The sequence below is a fragment of the Cricetulus griseus genome, chromosome 8, assembly GCF_003668045.3.
Source record: "Cricetulus griseus strain 17A/GY chromosome 8, alternate assembly CriGri-PICRH-1.0, whole genome shotgun sequence".
NCBI lineage: Eukaryota > Metazoa > Chordata > Mammalia > Rodentia > Cricetidae > Cricetulus > Cricetulus griseus.
In genome coordinates this window covers 916,254-932,568 of record NC_048601.1, presented here as the reverse complement: position 1 = coordinate 932,568, position 16,315 = coordinate 916,254, and the positions used below count along the sequence as shown (strand labels likewise).

The 16,315-nt window shown below is 43.4% G+C and overlaps 1 protein-coding gene across 4 annotated transcripts in view; it reads right to left on the bottom strand.

Annotated features, from left to right (window-relative positions):
* Positions 1–16,315, bottom strand: part of Ipo8 (importin 8) — a 63,212-nt gene that overhangs the window by 14,381 nt on the left and 32,516 nt on the right. For all 4 annotated transcript variants that reach the window (XM_027430053.2, XM_027430051.2, XM_027430052.2 and 1 more), the window contains 8 exons: positions 15,771–15,860; positions 13,423–13,588; positions 12,345–12,505; positions 10,648–10,773; positions 5,528–5,594; positions 3,673–3,798; positions 2,388–2,485; positions 115–210 (listed from right to left, as the gene is read on the bottom strand). In XM_027430053.2, coding sequence (XP_027285854.1) covers positions 115–210; positions 2,388–2,485; positions 3,673–3,798; positions 5,528–5,594; positions 10,648–10,773; positions 12,345–12,505; positions 13,423–13,588; positions 15,771–15,860 — 930 coding nt within the window. The remainder of the gene's footprint in view (positions 1–114; positions 211–2,387; positions 2,486–3,672; positions 3,799–5,527; positions 5,595–10,647; positions 10,774–12,344; positions 12,506–13,422; positions 13,589–15,770; positions 15,861–16,315) is intronic.

The window sequence follows — 16,315 nt, the reverse complement described above, 5'->3', positions numbered from 1 at the left end:
AGCACATACTATGGCTGCCTTTTTACTTTTCCATCAAATATAAGTAGAATATCAATCAGGCATGGACATTTGTTATGTAAGTGTCCAGGAAGAGGCTTTTTTAGTGTATATCACCTGATCAATTCCCCTTCCTTTGCACTGAAGAATGATGACTTCCAGGAGTTTGGCGGCGAAGCACTCAGCGTCCTCTCCTGCCTCTCCATACAGTACCTAGAGTGACAAGTTAGCTCAGCATGAATGCCAGAGGAAGGAAACCCCTTCGATTTCAGCCACAGAAATAAGAGGCAGAGGCAACTGGATCTCTGTTAGTTCTAAACTAGCCTGGTAAAAAAAAGTGAGTTCCAGGCCAGCCAGAGCTTCACAGTGAAACCCTGTCTCAAACAGAATATTGGGGATGGGAAGGACCAAGAGAGATGTCTCAGTAGTTAAGAACACTGGCAGAGGACCAGAATTTGTTTCCCAGCACCCACACTGTGGGGCTCATAACTACCTGTAACACCAGCTCCAGAGGATCTGACACTTTCTTCTGGCCTCCTTGAGCAATACACTCACATACATACAAACACATACACATAAACACACACATACATATACAATCACACATACAAACACCCAAACACACACATACAAACACACATAAACACACACATACACAATCACACAAACACATACAAACACACAAACATACACACATACACATACACAAACACACACACACAAACACACACACACAAACACACACACAAATACAAACACACACACATACACAAACATACACATACAAACACATACACACAAACACACATATACACAAACACATACAAACACAAATATAAACACACAAACACATATACAAAGATACATACACATAAACACACAAATACAAGCACACACACATACACAAACACACACGCAAACATATACACAAACACTCAAACACTCACACGCATGCAAACAAGCACACACACACAAACACACACACATACACACATAATATCACATGAAAACACACATACAAACACAAACACACACACACATACACGAACACACATACGACATACACAAACACACATACACATACACACACACACACACACACACACACACACACACACACACTTACCTGAAGTAGGTAACATGACCTAGTCATCAAAACATTCTTAAGATATAACCAATAGAGGATTAAGATAACATAATGGAAAATCATGTCTGCATAAATGCAACAATAAATCATCACATACTGAACAAAGTATTGCTTCTGTAACTCTTACCATTGTTTTATGTTGCTTATGTTAAAATTACCTGTATCTAGGCACATAGGTAGCTTCCAATACACAATCAATTAAAAGTAAAAAGACAGATACCATTCTGTCACAGACTGACAAACTGTATGGTTAGTTTTCCCAGCACTTTAATTATAACAAGTTTATGTTTTTAAATTTTCTTTTTAATTGTATTTGTGTAAGGGTCTTGCTTCCATTTATATATGTGTATCAAGTACATGTCTGGTGCCTACAGAGGCCAGAAAAGGGTATCCAAATTCCCTGGACCTGGAGTCAGATGGTTGTGAGCCACCATATGGGAGCTGAGAACTGAACCTGAGTGCTCTTAGCCACTGAGCCACCTCTCCAGCTACCATTAAGTTTTTATTTTTGAAAGAAAAAAAAAAAATGGAAAGAAAAGTAGCGAGCTGGCCCTCCATATGCACAGGTTCTCTGTCCACAGATTCCACCAACCATAAGTCAGATGTTTTCTTAAAACTTGGATCTATACTAAATGTGTGCAGATTCTTTTTCTTGTCTCTACCTCTGACCCACACGGTTTAACAACTATTTATATAACACTATATTGTACTGGATGTTATTATAAAAGTGGGTTGGGTTCATGGTGAGATGTATGCTGGCTATGCGCAAAGACCATACTTGTTAGTTATGAGACAGGAGGATTCATGGGGTCTGATATCCATAGGGGTCCTGGAAGGGTCTCCCTGGATACAGACAAATAGCTGTATTTACTTAAAATTTCAAAGTAAGTATGGGGCTGTAGAGATGGCTCAGAGGTTGAGAGCACTGGCTGCTCTTCCAGAGTTCCTGAGTTCAATTCCCAGAAACTACATGGTGGCTCACAACCATCTGTAATGAGATCTGGTCCCCTCTTCTGGCCTGCAGACATACATGCATGCATAATAAATATATCTTTTTAAAAAATTTCAAAGTACATAGATATTGAAGTGACATAAGTACAACACATACTGTGAAACTTTAAAATTACAACAATCACAAACTCACTTTTAAAATGAAGCTGATAAATCTATTCAGATAAAGTAATATAAACTAAACACCCAAACATTACGGAGAATCACATGACAACTGACAGGGTGCACTTACCTTCCTGCACATAGTGAACAAGACTTCTAAGTGCTTTGGATTTGACAGCAACGCGTTGGTGTCTACTGTCACATAATTATGCAGGAGGGGCATCATGTCTGGGGAAAGATCCAGAATCTCACTGAGACTCGTGCAACAGGAGCAGAAATGAATGATTCCCATTGGAACCACACTTCTCTAGCACTCAAATACTGTCTCCCTTAGCAGCCAAAAACTAAAAAGGACACGATATACCTGAAGGGAAATGCTTGTAGATTCAAGATACCTTTATTCAGATAAATACCAGCCAAAGGCAAGCCAGAGGGTGCTCAGGGGCAGCAAGGCAGGGAGGCCAGGGAGAAGGGGCAGCCGAAGGGGAAGAAACTGTTCCATGTGCTTGAGGTTGCTTAAGAGCCCATGCCGTGGTCACTCTGACCTCATCTTGACTACGCCTTGATAGGCGTGGTCAGGCACATCTGTAGCCAGCCCTTAGGAGGCGTGGTTACAGTGTCTCCCTACATATACCCACTCTATTTATGACTAAAGGGAATGCAGATGTGGAAGGTTAAAATGCTCACTGTTTATCAGAGTACTTCTGACCTTTCCTCTCTCTCACTGCACTCAGCACTACCTGGCACACAGCCAAGGCTCTCATTGGTTAGCTTTAGTACCTGACACACTGCCAAGGCTCTCATTGGCTGGTTTTGGTACCTGACACACAGCCAAGGCTCTCATTGGTTAGCTTTAGTACCTGACACACTGCCAAGGCTCTCATTGGCTGGTTTTGATACCTGACACACAGCCAAGGCTCTCATTGATTAGCTTTAGTACCTGACACACTGCCAAGGCTCTCATTGGCTGGTTTTGGTACCTGACACACAGCCAAGGCTCTCATTGGCTGGCTTTAGTGCCCGACACACTGCCAAGGCTCTCATTGGCTGGTTTTAGTGCCTGACACACTGCCAAGGCTCTCATTGGCTGGCTTTAGTGCACCTTTGTTATCACCCCTCACCAGGATGAAAACTAGCAAAGGGCTGAAGCTGTCCCCTGCTGGATTGCTGGGCTAAGAACAGTGCTTAGGACATGGCTGTGCTCAGAAAATATTTACTCAATTAACAAATGGATACATGCTCTGGTTGCAAACTAACATAAGAAAGGAGACAAACAAAACTTCCTTTGCCTATCCTAAGGGCTGAGACACTGGTATAATCACTGTCCCCATTTCCTGGACAGTAAAATTAAAACATCTGATTAGTACTGAGGGTGTCTAGAAAGAAAGAAAAACTGTAGTATGATCATTGCATGCCTGTGAAGTACTCAGAGAAATCCTGCTGGAAAATTTCATATAAAATGCCCAGGAGATGCCACATCTGCGGGGAGATGGCATGGCAGGTTAGACTGTAGGCCAGGGAAAGGATTTCTTCATAGAATTCTAGAAGGAAAAACACTTTAGTTAGAATGTGAGGGAACAGAAAGATTAAAGGGATCACATAGAGGACTAAAGCACATCCCTCCCATGTGCCACGGGATTTCCTGAACACCTTCCTCGGTGGCATCAGCCAGAGAGGCTGCCTTCAACTCTTAACTAAGATCAACCCTCTGCTCAACAACACAAGGCAATGGTCTTCTCATAGTACTGAAAGAAAAAAAAACTTAAAGTTTCTATTTTAGGCCATGTGCAGGGGCACTGGCCTTTAATTCCAGCATTCTGGAGGCAGCAGCGAGCAGATCTCTAAGCTCAAGGCTAGCCTGGTATACGTGGCAAGTTCCAGGAAAAGCAAAGGCAGCATGGTGAAATCTTGTAGAGGGAAAAAAAAAATCAAATTTCAGCCAGGCATAGTGGTATACACCTTTAATCTCAGCACTCAGGAGGCAGAGGCAGAGGCAGGTGGATCTCTGGAGGCCAGCCTGGTCTACAGAGTGAGTTCCAGGACAGTCAGCACTATATAGTGAGATCCGGACTCAAAAAAACAAACAAACAACAACAAAAAAATCAAATTTCTATTTTATAACAGAAAATAAAATTTCTATCTATAACTTTATATTGTAAATGTGTAGGAGAACTATATTAGCATACTTCTATCATGTAGATTCAAAATGTATAAACCATTAGTAATATCTCTAGATAGCTTAATGATACAGAGATAATATGTATTACTATCTCACTTATAGTTTTACCAACAACTATAAAAGATATAACATTTTCTTCAAGTTATAGAGCTTATAGTTTGAGCAGTATTCTTTAGTTTACTTTACAATACTTTATACCACTATAAGTAAAGAGGCCCAAAGAAATGTTCTGTATTCATACACACATTCACTACTCTCAGTCAAAAGAAAACCATATCTGCCAGGTGGTGGTGGATCACACTTTTAATCCCAGCACTCGGGAGTCTCAAAAAAATGAAAGAAAGAAAGAAAGAAAGAGGGGGGAGGGGGGGAGGGAGGAAACCATATCTAAATATCCCACCAGAAAACACATAGCTCTTATCTCTGAGCAAAGACATCTAACTTCTAAGCTCTGCCTTTTCTCATGAAAGCAGCTAGTACATACCTTGGAAACTCAAAGCTTTTCTGCTAATTCATACTAAAACATTTGTCTAGTTTTGTGCACTTTACAAGTCCCAGATAAACTTCACCCCTCCCTACTTCTCCCCATCCTCCCCCTCTTTCCTTCTCCCTCTCTCCCTCTGCCACTTTTTCTTCTCCACGCCTCCACACTCGGATCTCAAATAGCCCAGGCTGGCCTCAAAGTCACCTTCTGATCTTCCTTCCTCCACCTGAGAAGTGCTGAGAATTCAGGCAACAGTCACCATGTCAGTGTATGTTGGTGCTGGGAACAAATCCCAGGGCTTCCTGCCTGCCAGGCAAGCCCTCCACCAACTGACCTCTCGGCCCAGCTCTGCTTGAGATGTAGGTATTACATTCTCCATTCTTTAAATTTCCTTAAACCAAAAATTCTTCTCTGGACACATTAAGAGTTCACCACTGAATGAAAATATACCTAGCTAATATCAGAAAGCTGAGCCTCAAATTTAAGGAAAGCAAGCTCTCCTCTCTCAAAACTGTGTACCTCACTAAGTTTAAAGAGCTACAAAAATGTACTTTTGAATTCATCAAATGGAAAAAGAAATCTCAGTTTACCTTTGATCTGAACTTACCAATGACACGCTTCTGTAAAACAAGATCGATGATTCTCAGACAGATGTTCTCCAACTGCTGTATGATCTAAAGACAAATTTTATAGAGTCTAAAATTCACTGTGAGTATTCTAAGGTTATCATACAAATTAATATTATCCCAGTGAAATATCTACAGCTATTTCTGAGAGGAGAAGCTGTAATCTTCATGTGAAAATTAAATATGCAAAAATACAAGAAAATTCTGAAAGGAGACCAATGATAGGAAGGGGAGTTAAATCCATGGAAAATTAGAATTAGATACTTCCTTACCTCATATTCTACACTAAATGAATTTCTAATGGATCAATGATTTCTATGTAATAAAACTATAACACAAAAATACCAGAAAAAGTAAAAGAATCCCTATGTAACCATAAGGAAGTAAAGAAAGTCACAACCAAAATAAGAAACCACCTGACTGCAAAACTATCAAGAACTTGTGTACAAGGGCAGGAACAGATCAAGACAGATGGCAAATGGACTGGAATATTGTCAAGTGGTATCACAAACAACACCAAATTCCCCTTATACTTGAAATCTAACAGAAAAATCTGACAGAAAAACAGCTAAACCTACTTAACAAACAAACAAACAAAAGTGTCTCAGGGTCATAAAGAGATGGTCACTGTCACACATGACTGGATATGACACTGAGGTTGTGTCAGAAGTGAGGGTAGGAAGACGGGAGCTCTCATCTGGGGATTACACACCAGAATGTAATCTCAGCCAACAATATCTCCTCAAGGAATTCACCCACAGACACTCCTCACTCCAGCTACAGGACATGGATAAGGCCATTCAGTGCAACAGTATCTGTGACTGTAACAACCAAATGACGGTGTCTACTCACTGCAGACTGGCTGTAAATGTGATATACATACAAGAGAATATTTTTAAAACTATATGCTTACTGACTGATACGGAAGAATCACAGGATACATTAAGTAAAATTTGTCAGTTAAAACAACAGTATAATGTTGTTATGCCATCGTCATCAGGTCAGCCGTGACTGCCTACAAGAGTCAAGAGTCCATCAGGAGAAGGCCTGTCAACTACTGACATTCCTCATACAAGGAGGGTATGACGAGAATCACTGGACCCAAACTTGAGAATCCTCCCAGTCATAAATATTCAATTCTGCCCTAAATGCATATGGCTTTGGGGACTTGGGGAGGGGCTAAAGTATATAGGCTGAAGTAGGGGGAGGGGTAACTGCAGAGGACCTCTGTTTGTGAGGAAGCCAACATCCATGCTGTGAAGACATCCCAGTGCAGCTACTTGAGGCTCACCCACAATTGTAACATGTCTTTTTTTCTCTGTCTTGCCAGCTCCCAAATAAAGTCACAAGAGACTTCTTATTAACTATGAAAGTTTGGCCTATAGCTTGGGGTTGTTTCTATTTCTTTTAACTTAAATTAACCCATTTACATTAATCCACGTTCTGACACGTGGCTCATGGCTGTTACTTCTCCCCCTGCACATCCTGCTTATGCTGCATTTCCTGGCATCTCCACCTTTCTTCTTCCTAGAGTCCTCTCTGTCCCCAGAAGTTCCACCTAACCTCTTCCTGCCGAGCTACTGGCCATTCACCAGTCACAATGACACATCTTTATACACAGTGTAAAAGTGCAACATACAATCTAAGCCCAATAAACTAAATGATTCTCCCGGGTAACTGTAGTAGAATCAAACTCTGGTTTGTCACTGGGACCTTAGATTGAGGGAGGTGGATGTGGTTCACACTCCTCCCCCAGGGAAGGAATTTTAGCAAAATCCTCATGATCATCTTCATGAAAGACATATACGTGCACTTACTTTTTACTAGTGTGGCAAAAACAAATAAATAAATAAATAAATAAATAAATAAATAAATAAATACACCTGATGAAAACTACCACTCTGGGAAGAGAACTGGGTTAACTGAAGAACCCAATAAACAGTGAGTTTAATTAAGTATATCTTCATGATTTCAATTATTCAATATTCAATACATGCAGACAGTCTCATTGTATAGCCTGGCTGACCTAGAACTCACTATCTACACAGGAGATCTACTATAGTAGACCAGGCTAGCCTCAAATTCAGAGATACACCTTCCTGCCTTTTCTTCAGAGACTAACTGCCGTATCAGGTTCTTTTTTGCCCCAAGACAGGGTCTCACTATGCATCTCTGGCTGTTCCTAGAACTCACTCTGTAGACCAGACTGGCCTTGAACTCATAGAGATCTGCCTGCCTCTGCCTCCCAAGTGCTGGAATTAAAGTTGTACAACAGTATTCCTGGCTTTTGTATCAGGTGTTTTATAAATGAATAAAATTTAAAGTCAGTAGTGAGATACACTTTCGTGTCAAAGTATAATTCAACCTTAGAACATATTCTAATATGCAATTTTAATTTTATTTTGGACATTTCTTATTTAACTGAAATAATCATTTGTAGGTACAGTTTGATAACTTGATAAATGTTAAACTATTATTTTGAAGTTCAAATGATCCAAAAGCTAGACTTTATTGATATCCTTAAAACATCAGATAAAAATGAACCTGCTTGAGTACCTATTTTCAGATTTCCAATTTTGCCCTTTCTAAGTAACCATAGGTATGTTTTTCTCTGAAAGAAGTATGGCTTCCAGAGTTCACTTTCACTGAGTGAAGTTCAAAGTTAATGAATGGGGCAGGAGAGATATCTCAGCAGTTAAGAGTGGGTTGGAAAATCTCATGTGTGACAAGATCTAGACCTGTAACTAGTTACAGGTTATAACTAGTTCAGTTCACAGCACAGATGTCAAGCAGTGCACAACTACCTGTAGTAACTCCAGCTCCTGGGTAGACAATGCACCTTCCAGGGGCATCCATGAACATGTGCACATACCCACATGTAGACACACGCACACATCTGTAACTAAAATACACATATATTTATGTAACAAGGAAGAAAGAGGCCATAAATGTGAAAAGGAGTAAAAATGGGGGTTTGTGGGAGGGTTTGGAGGGAGGAAAGGGAAGAGAGAAATGGTGTGATTATATATTATAAGCTTCAAAAGAGCTAAGTAAGAACAGGTGACCAGGAGGCCAGATGGCAGCCAGGTGTGCCAGATCTCAGGCAGGTTTGCCTCTAATTGTGCTGAAGGTTTTACATTTTCATCTCTAGACAGGAAGCCAGATGTGATTTTCTTAGTGTGTCTCAACTTTAACTCATGTCTCCTTTGATAATTATGGTTAACTCTGAATGCTCAACATTAGTTGAAGTTCAAAACAATTCATATCAAGATCAAAAAAGATTAAGCAAAAGGCAAAATGCCATTGTTTCCAAAATAACCCTGCAGTTTGCTCTCCTCACCATACCCATACTTGGGGAAACTGAATTTAGTGATTTCTCAGGTCTCATGAAATTGAAAATACAAGGTGAAAGAAGTATAGTTAGCTTAAAGTATAGCTATTCTAAGTTAATTTGGACTATACTCACTGTTACCAAGAAGACCAGAGTCAACATGGAAACACAAAAATAAAACGAATATGGAAGTTGAAGCTCACATAAAGCCCTAAGTCGCAGGAGGGTCCAGTGGGGTAATGTTGCCCTACTCAGAGTAACACTGCAATATCCCTTGATTGCCTTACAAACGGATGAACCTGTAGTCACATGGCTAACAGCACACTGTGAAAGAGCTGGTACCTGCTTCCAAACCCTCGCTGACTGAGCAGATCTGACGTCATTGCCAACACAAGCAGCCTGTGTTCACAGATGCAACAAACACACTGCTAATCTTCACTAAGGAAAGGCCATGTTCCCCTTGGAAAGGAGAACCCAGGGGGACTGTGGGTTGGAAAAGCCAATGTGTGACAAGAGTGGCCCAGTGACAAATCTAGACCTAAAACTAGTTATACGTTATAACTAGTTATAACTGGTTATTGTGACCAGGTACAATAACCCTAAACATTTCTGTCTCTGCAAAGGAGACTCCATTACCTATCGGCATTCTTCCGCCAGCTAAGGGGTGAGCACTGAACAGAAAGTCCAAACTCTTACCCCTGGGCCTTTGATGTGACTGACTCAGTTGGAGTGATTGCCTGGCAGGCAGAAAGACCTGGGTTCCATCCCCCAGCACTGCATAAAAAGCATCTGATGATATATACCTGTTTTGTCCCAACATAAGGGGAAAGGTAGGACAGGAGGATCAAGAGTTGAAGGCTACAGAGTAAGTTTGGGGTCAGCCTGGGTGACATGACACCCTGTCTCAAACAGTTAATTCTATCACTCGGTGTTCCTCTAGGATTTGGATGTCAAGTTCTTGTTTACCTCTCCATTCTTACTGCACCTTCCCCACTAAGATTAGACGGTGGGTTTCTAGAAGGCAAGTCCTTTATTCTATTCTATCTGGAAGTCACAGAAACCCAGCCTGGCACACAGTAGATACGAGGACCTGGACTCAGATCAATACAAAGGCTTATATCGATTACTTTCAATAAATGTGAAACTCCCCTCCTCGATCATCTTAACACATGACTTTAAAGTTTGAGAGAAATTCAATTTATTTGTCTGTGTGTTTGGAGAAAGGATTTCACTACCTAGCCCAGGCTGGCCACGGACTTGAAATCTTCCTGCATAAATGCTGAAGTGAGAACAATTTTTAAAATTTACCAATATAACTAAACATAAATCTTTAATACCAAATCTTGAGGATGGTGATACAGATAAGGAGGTAGAATCACGGGTCACAGTGCTGGAGAGATAGCTCAGTGGTTAAGGGTGCTTGCTGCTCTTTCAGAGGACCTGGGTTTGTATCCCAGCACCCAGGTCGGGTGGCCCACAACTGCCTATAACTCCAACTCCAGGAAATCCAATGTCCTCTTCTGGCCTCTAACGGCACCCCCACACATGTGCACATACAGTCAATATAAACACAACAAATACATAAATTTAAAAAATAAAGGGCAAAAAAACATTTGCAAACAGACTCCTAAGAGCTGTCCTCTGACTTCCGCACACATGCCATGGCTAGCGCACATACGCACCCCCAAACTAAAAAAACTAGAATTCATAACCACTGGTCATATAAATTTCGGTTAATATAATCATATAATAAAACACAAGGAATCCCACCTCATGGTGATCTTCCACAACTGTTAAGATGGTGTCGATAGTATGTAAAATTCCCATAGCCATGACAGTTTTGTCTTCGACTTCTTCATACTCATCACTTTGAAGAACTTTACCAAATATCTCAGCCTGTAAAAATGACATTAGAACACTCACTGGCTGGTACCATTGCACCATGGTGGAGGGGCAGTGTTGTACACCCAGATGCTAATGTTTCTCAGACACTAAGTTCTAACACTTTGGTGACTGAATCGCCTTTTTTCTTGCAATGACAGATCATGTCAACACTTATATGAACATCCCTCTGCACTCATTGTAGTCACTGACATGAGACACATAGTAGCTATTATAACCATGGACTAATATTTACTTAACTTCTAGTTATCTTTAGACGAAATCAAAATCTAGAAACACTGAAAACCAGTATGTCTAAAAGAAAAGATGTGACAGAACATTTAGAAGATGAAATCAAAGATCACTCAGAGATTAAACAAAGACACAGACAAAAAGAGGAGAAAAGGCATGAGAGTGGGACTCAGTTCCAGTCTGATTGTCTGCATTAAGAAGTACAGAAGAGGGGAGAAGACAATAGGAACATTTTTATCAAAGAGGCAGCAAAAAACATTCTCCTGGACTGGCAAGATGGTTATTTGGAAAAAGGCACTTGTTACACCAGGTTGGTGACAGGAGTTCAATCCCCAGAACACACATAAAGGTGGAAGGAGAAAACCAACTCTACAGAGTTTTCCTCTAACCTCCACATTCTGCATCACACACACAACACCATGTACATAAACAATAGAAATAACTTTTAAATTTTCCAAAGAGGGGAATTGAAATTCCAATTCCAAGTGCAAAAGGAAGAGTTAAGGTAGCTCACATCAAGAGTGTTATTATGGCATTTCAGGATTTTACAGGTGAAAGGGACTGTCTTGAATGGGGTTGATTTAAGGCTAATCAACCCAACCTCAGGAACATCTTAATCACTAAGGCAAATACTTTCATATTAAGATTGTTTATAAATAAATCTCAATTCCAAATTCTGAAGTTTAATTTATTGGGGGAGGGGCATTATTTAGATTCCTTGGGGCTGTTTTTTTGTTTTGTTTTGTTTTTAAATGTGTGTAGGTGTTTTGCTTGCATATATGTCTATATACCACACACATGGCTGATGCCGTGGAGGTCAGAAGAAGGTATGAGATCCACTGGAACTGGAATTACAGACAGTTGTGAGCTGGCATGTGGGTTCTTTACAAAACTAGTACACACTTAGGTCATTCTTACTGTTGCTTTGCAAATATTTCTTCGTAAAGAGAGTGGAAGGGAAGAGGAAGGTTTATAAGACTCAGGAAGCAAACAAAACTTAGAAGGTTCACAAAGGGAATTCAGAAAGTTCTTAAGATTCACAAGGCTCCTCTCCAAATTATAAAGACAGCAAGTGCTGGGGAGAGAGTGAGTTGCCTCAAAGTTACGCAGGGAGGCTTCAGGGATGCAGTTTTCATAGTTGCCCATGTACGAACAGGCTTTTCAGGGATGCAGTTGCCTTGTGAGTGACACTCTCCTGTGAGTCACCCCAATAAGCTCACTGGTTCACCAAGCTAGATTTGAATAGGATCATTTCTTTAGTCTGTCACCAGTGCCCTATTTGGAGTGAACAGAGGCTTGTTTAGCCTCCCCAGTGGAAGTCCTCCAACACTTACCAAGTGCTGGGTTGTGTCGACAGCGATGGAGGCCACCTCCTGACTGTACTCACATATCATCTTCTGGACGACGTTGGTGACATCATCATTCTCCGTCTCCCTGACGATGTGCAGCAGCTCCTGCATGATGGGCCTCACATGTGGTCTCATGTGCTCCTTGGCTAATGCAGGCAGATAAATGACACAGCAAGAGTTGGGAACTCACACACTCTGACTCCTAGATAAGGTTCTAGATGCTGCTGTGCTGTGCTGTGCTGAGCAAATCACAAAGCTGTATTGAGTAAAGCCCTCCTGAGGCCACACAGCATCAGGGTGGGGAAGAGCTGTCCTACCCCAAAGGCCAACATCTCTGTATCCTCACCCTGAGAAATTCCAATTACACAAACGTGTCGTCAGCCTGACTGTGGGTCCCCATGACCAGTGTGAGAACTCCTGCCCACGGATACTACAGCCAGCCCTGCCACTGTCCTGCCCGTCTCTACCCACCTCTACCCACCTCTACCCAACCCAACCCCAGCACATGTTTACACCTCATCCAATCTTCCCAACAAGACAGGACACAAGCTCATGTTCTCGTAAAGCTGAATTTACTTGCAGAGGCTGTTTGGATCTTGAACAAACAAACAAAACACCTGTGTCACTGCCCACTGGAAATACCACTCACTACTTTCTGAACTGGTAGAACCACAGAGACCCTGGAGTGGAATCTTGGTGCTGCCCAATCTTACTCCTTGAACTGAGGCAGGAGGAAATGAAGGCTGACAGGGTCAGAGCCTCGTCAGCTTTGTAAGCTTCAGACAGGAAACTGGATGCCTTTCCTGCTTCATGTGGCCAGTCAGAGAGCACCAAAGCTGGTCCAGGTGTCTTAAGGCCCAGCTCAGTACCCAGCAATTATTAACCGGAAACCACAACAGAGCTGCTAAATAGGCAAAGAAAGTGCCTACAAAATTCAGAAGCAGGCAAGGAATCTAAACTCTGGGCCCTTGGGACTAGAAATCTCCTCCTTTAAGGAAGGAAGTGGATGAGATTATTTTAGGCCATTTATTGAAAAAAAAAAAGTAAGACCCATGGGAATCACCTTGAGTCTGGTTAGAGATCAGTGACTGCAGCGCCAGGGCAGCTTCCACCTTGACGGGCATCTCCTCGTCTTCAATCAGGCTTTTCTTCGCTAATTCAACCGCATTTCTGAGGTTGAGCTCGTTATGAAATTTCAGGGAACTAAATGCATGCAGCACCCAGCAGGACTGCAATGAGAGATGGGGACAGTGACTGTGATGACAATGCTGTGTGACAGTGTCAGGGGACAGTGACTGGGATGACAGTGCTGTGTGAGTGTCAGGGGACAGTGACTGGGATGGCAGTGCTGTGTGACAGTGTCAGGGGACAGTGACTGGGATGACAGTGCTGTGTGACAGTGTCAGGGGACAGTGACTGGGATGACAGTGCTGTGTGACAGTGTCAGGGGACAGTGACTGGGATGCAGTGCTGTGTGACAGTTTCAGGGGACGGTGACTGGGATGACAGTGCTGTGTGACAGTGTCAGGGGACGGTGACTGAGATGTCAGTGCTGTGTGACAGTGTCAGGGGACAGTGACTGGGATGACAGTGCTGTGTGACAGTGTCAGGGGACAGTGACTGGGATGCAGTGCTGTGTGACAGTGTCAGGGGACGGTGACTGGGATGCAGTGCTGTGTGACAGTGTCAGGGGACGGTGACTGGGATGGCAGTGCTGTGTGACAGTGTCAGGGGACAGTGACTGATGACAGTGCTGTGTGACAGTGTCAGGGGACGGTGACTGGGATGACAGTGCTGTGTGACAGTGTCAGGGGACGGTGACTGGGATGGCAGTGCTGTGTGACAGTGTCAGGGGACGGTGACTGTGATGACAGTGCTGTGTGACAGTGTCAGGGGACAGTGACTGGGATGGCAGTGCTGTGTGACAGTGTCAGGGGACGGTGACTGGGATGGCAGTGCTGTGTGACAGTGTCAGGGGACGGTGACTGTGATGACAGTGCTGTGTGACAGTGTCAGGGGACAGTGACTGGGATGGCAGTGCTGTGTGACAGTGTCAGGGGACGGTGACTGGGATGGCAGTGCTGTGTGACAGTGTCAGGGGACGGTGACTGGGATGGCAGTGCTGTGTGACAGTGTCAGGGGACGGTGACTGTGATGACAGTGCTGTGTGACAGTGTCAGGGGACAGTGACTGGGATGGCAGTGCTGTGTGACAGTGTCAGGGGACGGTGACTGGGATGGCAGTGCTGTGTGACAGTGTCAGGGGACGGTGACTGGGATGACAGTGCTGTGTGACAGTGTCAGGGGACGGTGACTGGGATGGCAGTGCTGTGTGACAGTGTCAGGGGACGGTGACTGTGATGACAGTGCTGTGTGACAGTGTCAGGGGACAGTGACTGGGATGGCAGTGCTGTGTGACAGTGTCAGGGGACGGTGACTGGGATGGCAGTGCTGTGTGACAGTGTCAGGGGACGGTGACTGGGATGGCAGTGCTGTGTGACAGTGTCAGGGGACGGTGACTGGGATGACAGTGCTGTGTGACAGTGTCAGGGGACAGTGACTGGGATGGCAGTGCTGTGTGACAGTGTCAGGGGACGGTGACTGGGATGGCAGTGCTGTGTGACAGTGTCAGGGGACGGTGACTGGGATGACAGTGCTGTGTGACAGTGTCAGGGGACGGTGACTGGGATGGCAGTGCTGTGTGACAGTGTCAGGGGACGGTGACTGTGATGACAGTGCTGTGTGACAGTGTCAGGGGACAGTGACTGGGATGGCAGTGCTGTGTGACAGTGTCAGGGGACGGTGACTGGGATGGCAGTGCTGTGTGACAGTGTCAGGGGACGGTGACTGGGATGACAGTGCTGTGTGACAGTGTCAGGGGACGGTGACTGGGATGACAGTGCTGTGTGAGTGTCAAGGGACGGTGACTGTGATGACAGTGCTGTGTGACAGTGTCAGGGGACAGTGACTGATGACAGTGCTGTGTGACAGTGTCAGGGGACGGTGACTGGGATGGCAGTGCTGTGTGACAGTGTCAGGGGACAGTGACTGGGATGCAGTGCTGTGTGACAGTGTCAGGGGACAGTGACTGGGATGGCAGTGCTGTGTGACAGTGTCAGGGGACAGTGACTGATGACAGTGCTGTGTGACAGTGTCAGGGGACAGTGACTGATGACAGTGATGTGTGACAGTGTCAGGGGACAGTGACTGGGATGGCAGTGCTGTGTGACAGTGTCAGGGGACAGTGACTGGGAGAAGAGCGGTCTGTGAGTGTCAAGGAGCAACCATGGTATGACAGCACCCTGTGACAATGTCACACATGGAAAGTTTTTAACCAAATCATCACATTCACTTCAGAAACTACCCTACAGGTGAGATCTTAAGATGCGTAACAGAGGTAAGGAAAACTTACTCTAGCTCGAAGATATCCCAGGTTAGACAATAATAATGGAAACACATGATTCTGTAGAAAGAGTTCAATTTGGTCCTTGAATAAACTCTTCTGTTAAGAAAGAACAGAAAGCCAATTTTAGCGGCCAATGATGCCACCATATGGGAGAGCCACTTCCCAAAAAGTGTGCTTATGATGACTTGCATTTCATACCCAATTTTGTAAGATTGTTTGATCCACACATCGCATCGTTAAAATAGTATCTTACTCAGGAATAGTATCTTAGAACAATTTTTATATTAGTTGGTTTTTGTAGATAGAAGGAATTATACTAAAATCATTTCAGATCTTTCTTACAGAGCTATAGTTTCAAACTGGTAAACTGGCAAAAGTAAATTTTCTTTTTAGCTAAGAAAGTAAGTGACAGAGCTGGTGAGATGGCTCAGCAAATAAAGATGCTGCCACCAAGCTAATCACCTGATTTTGATCCCCAGGATGCACAGGGAGACAGGAGAGAACTGACTCCCAACCCCACAGGTTGTCCTCCGAACTCCATCCCTGTGTGG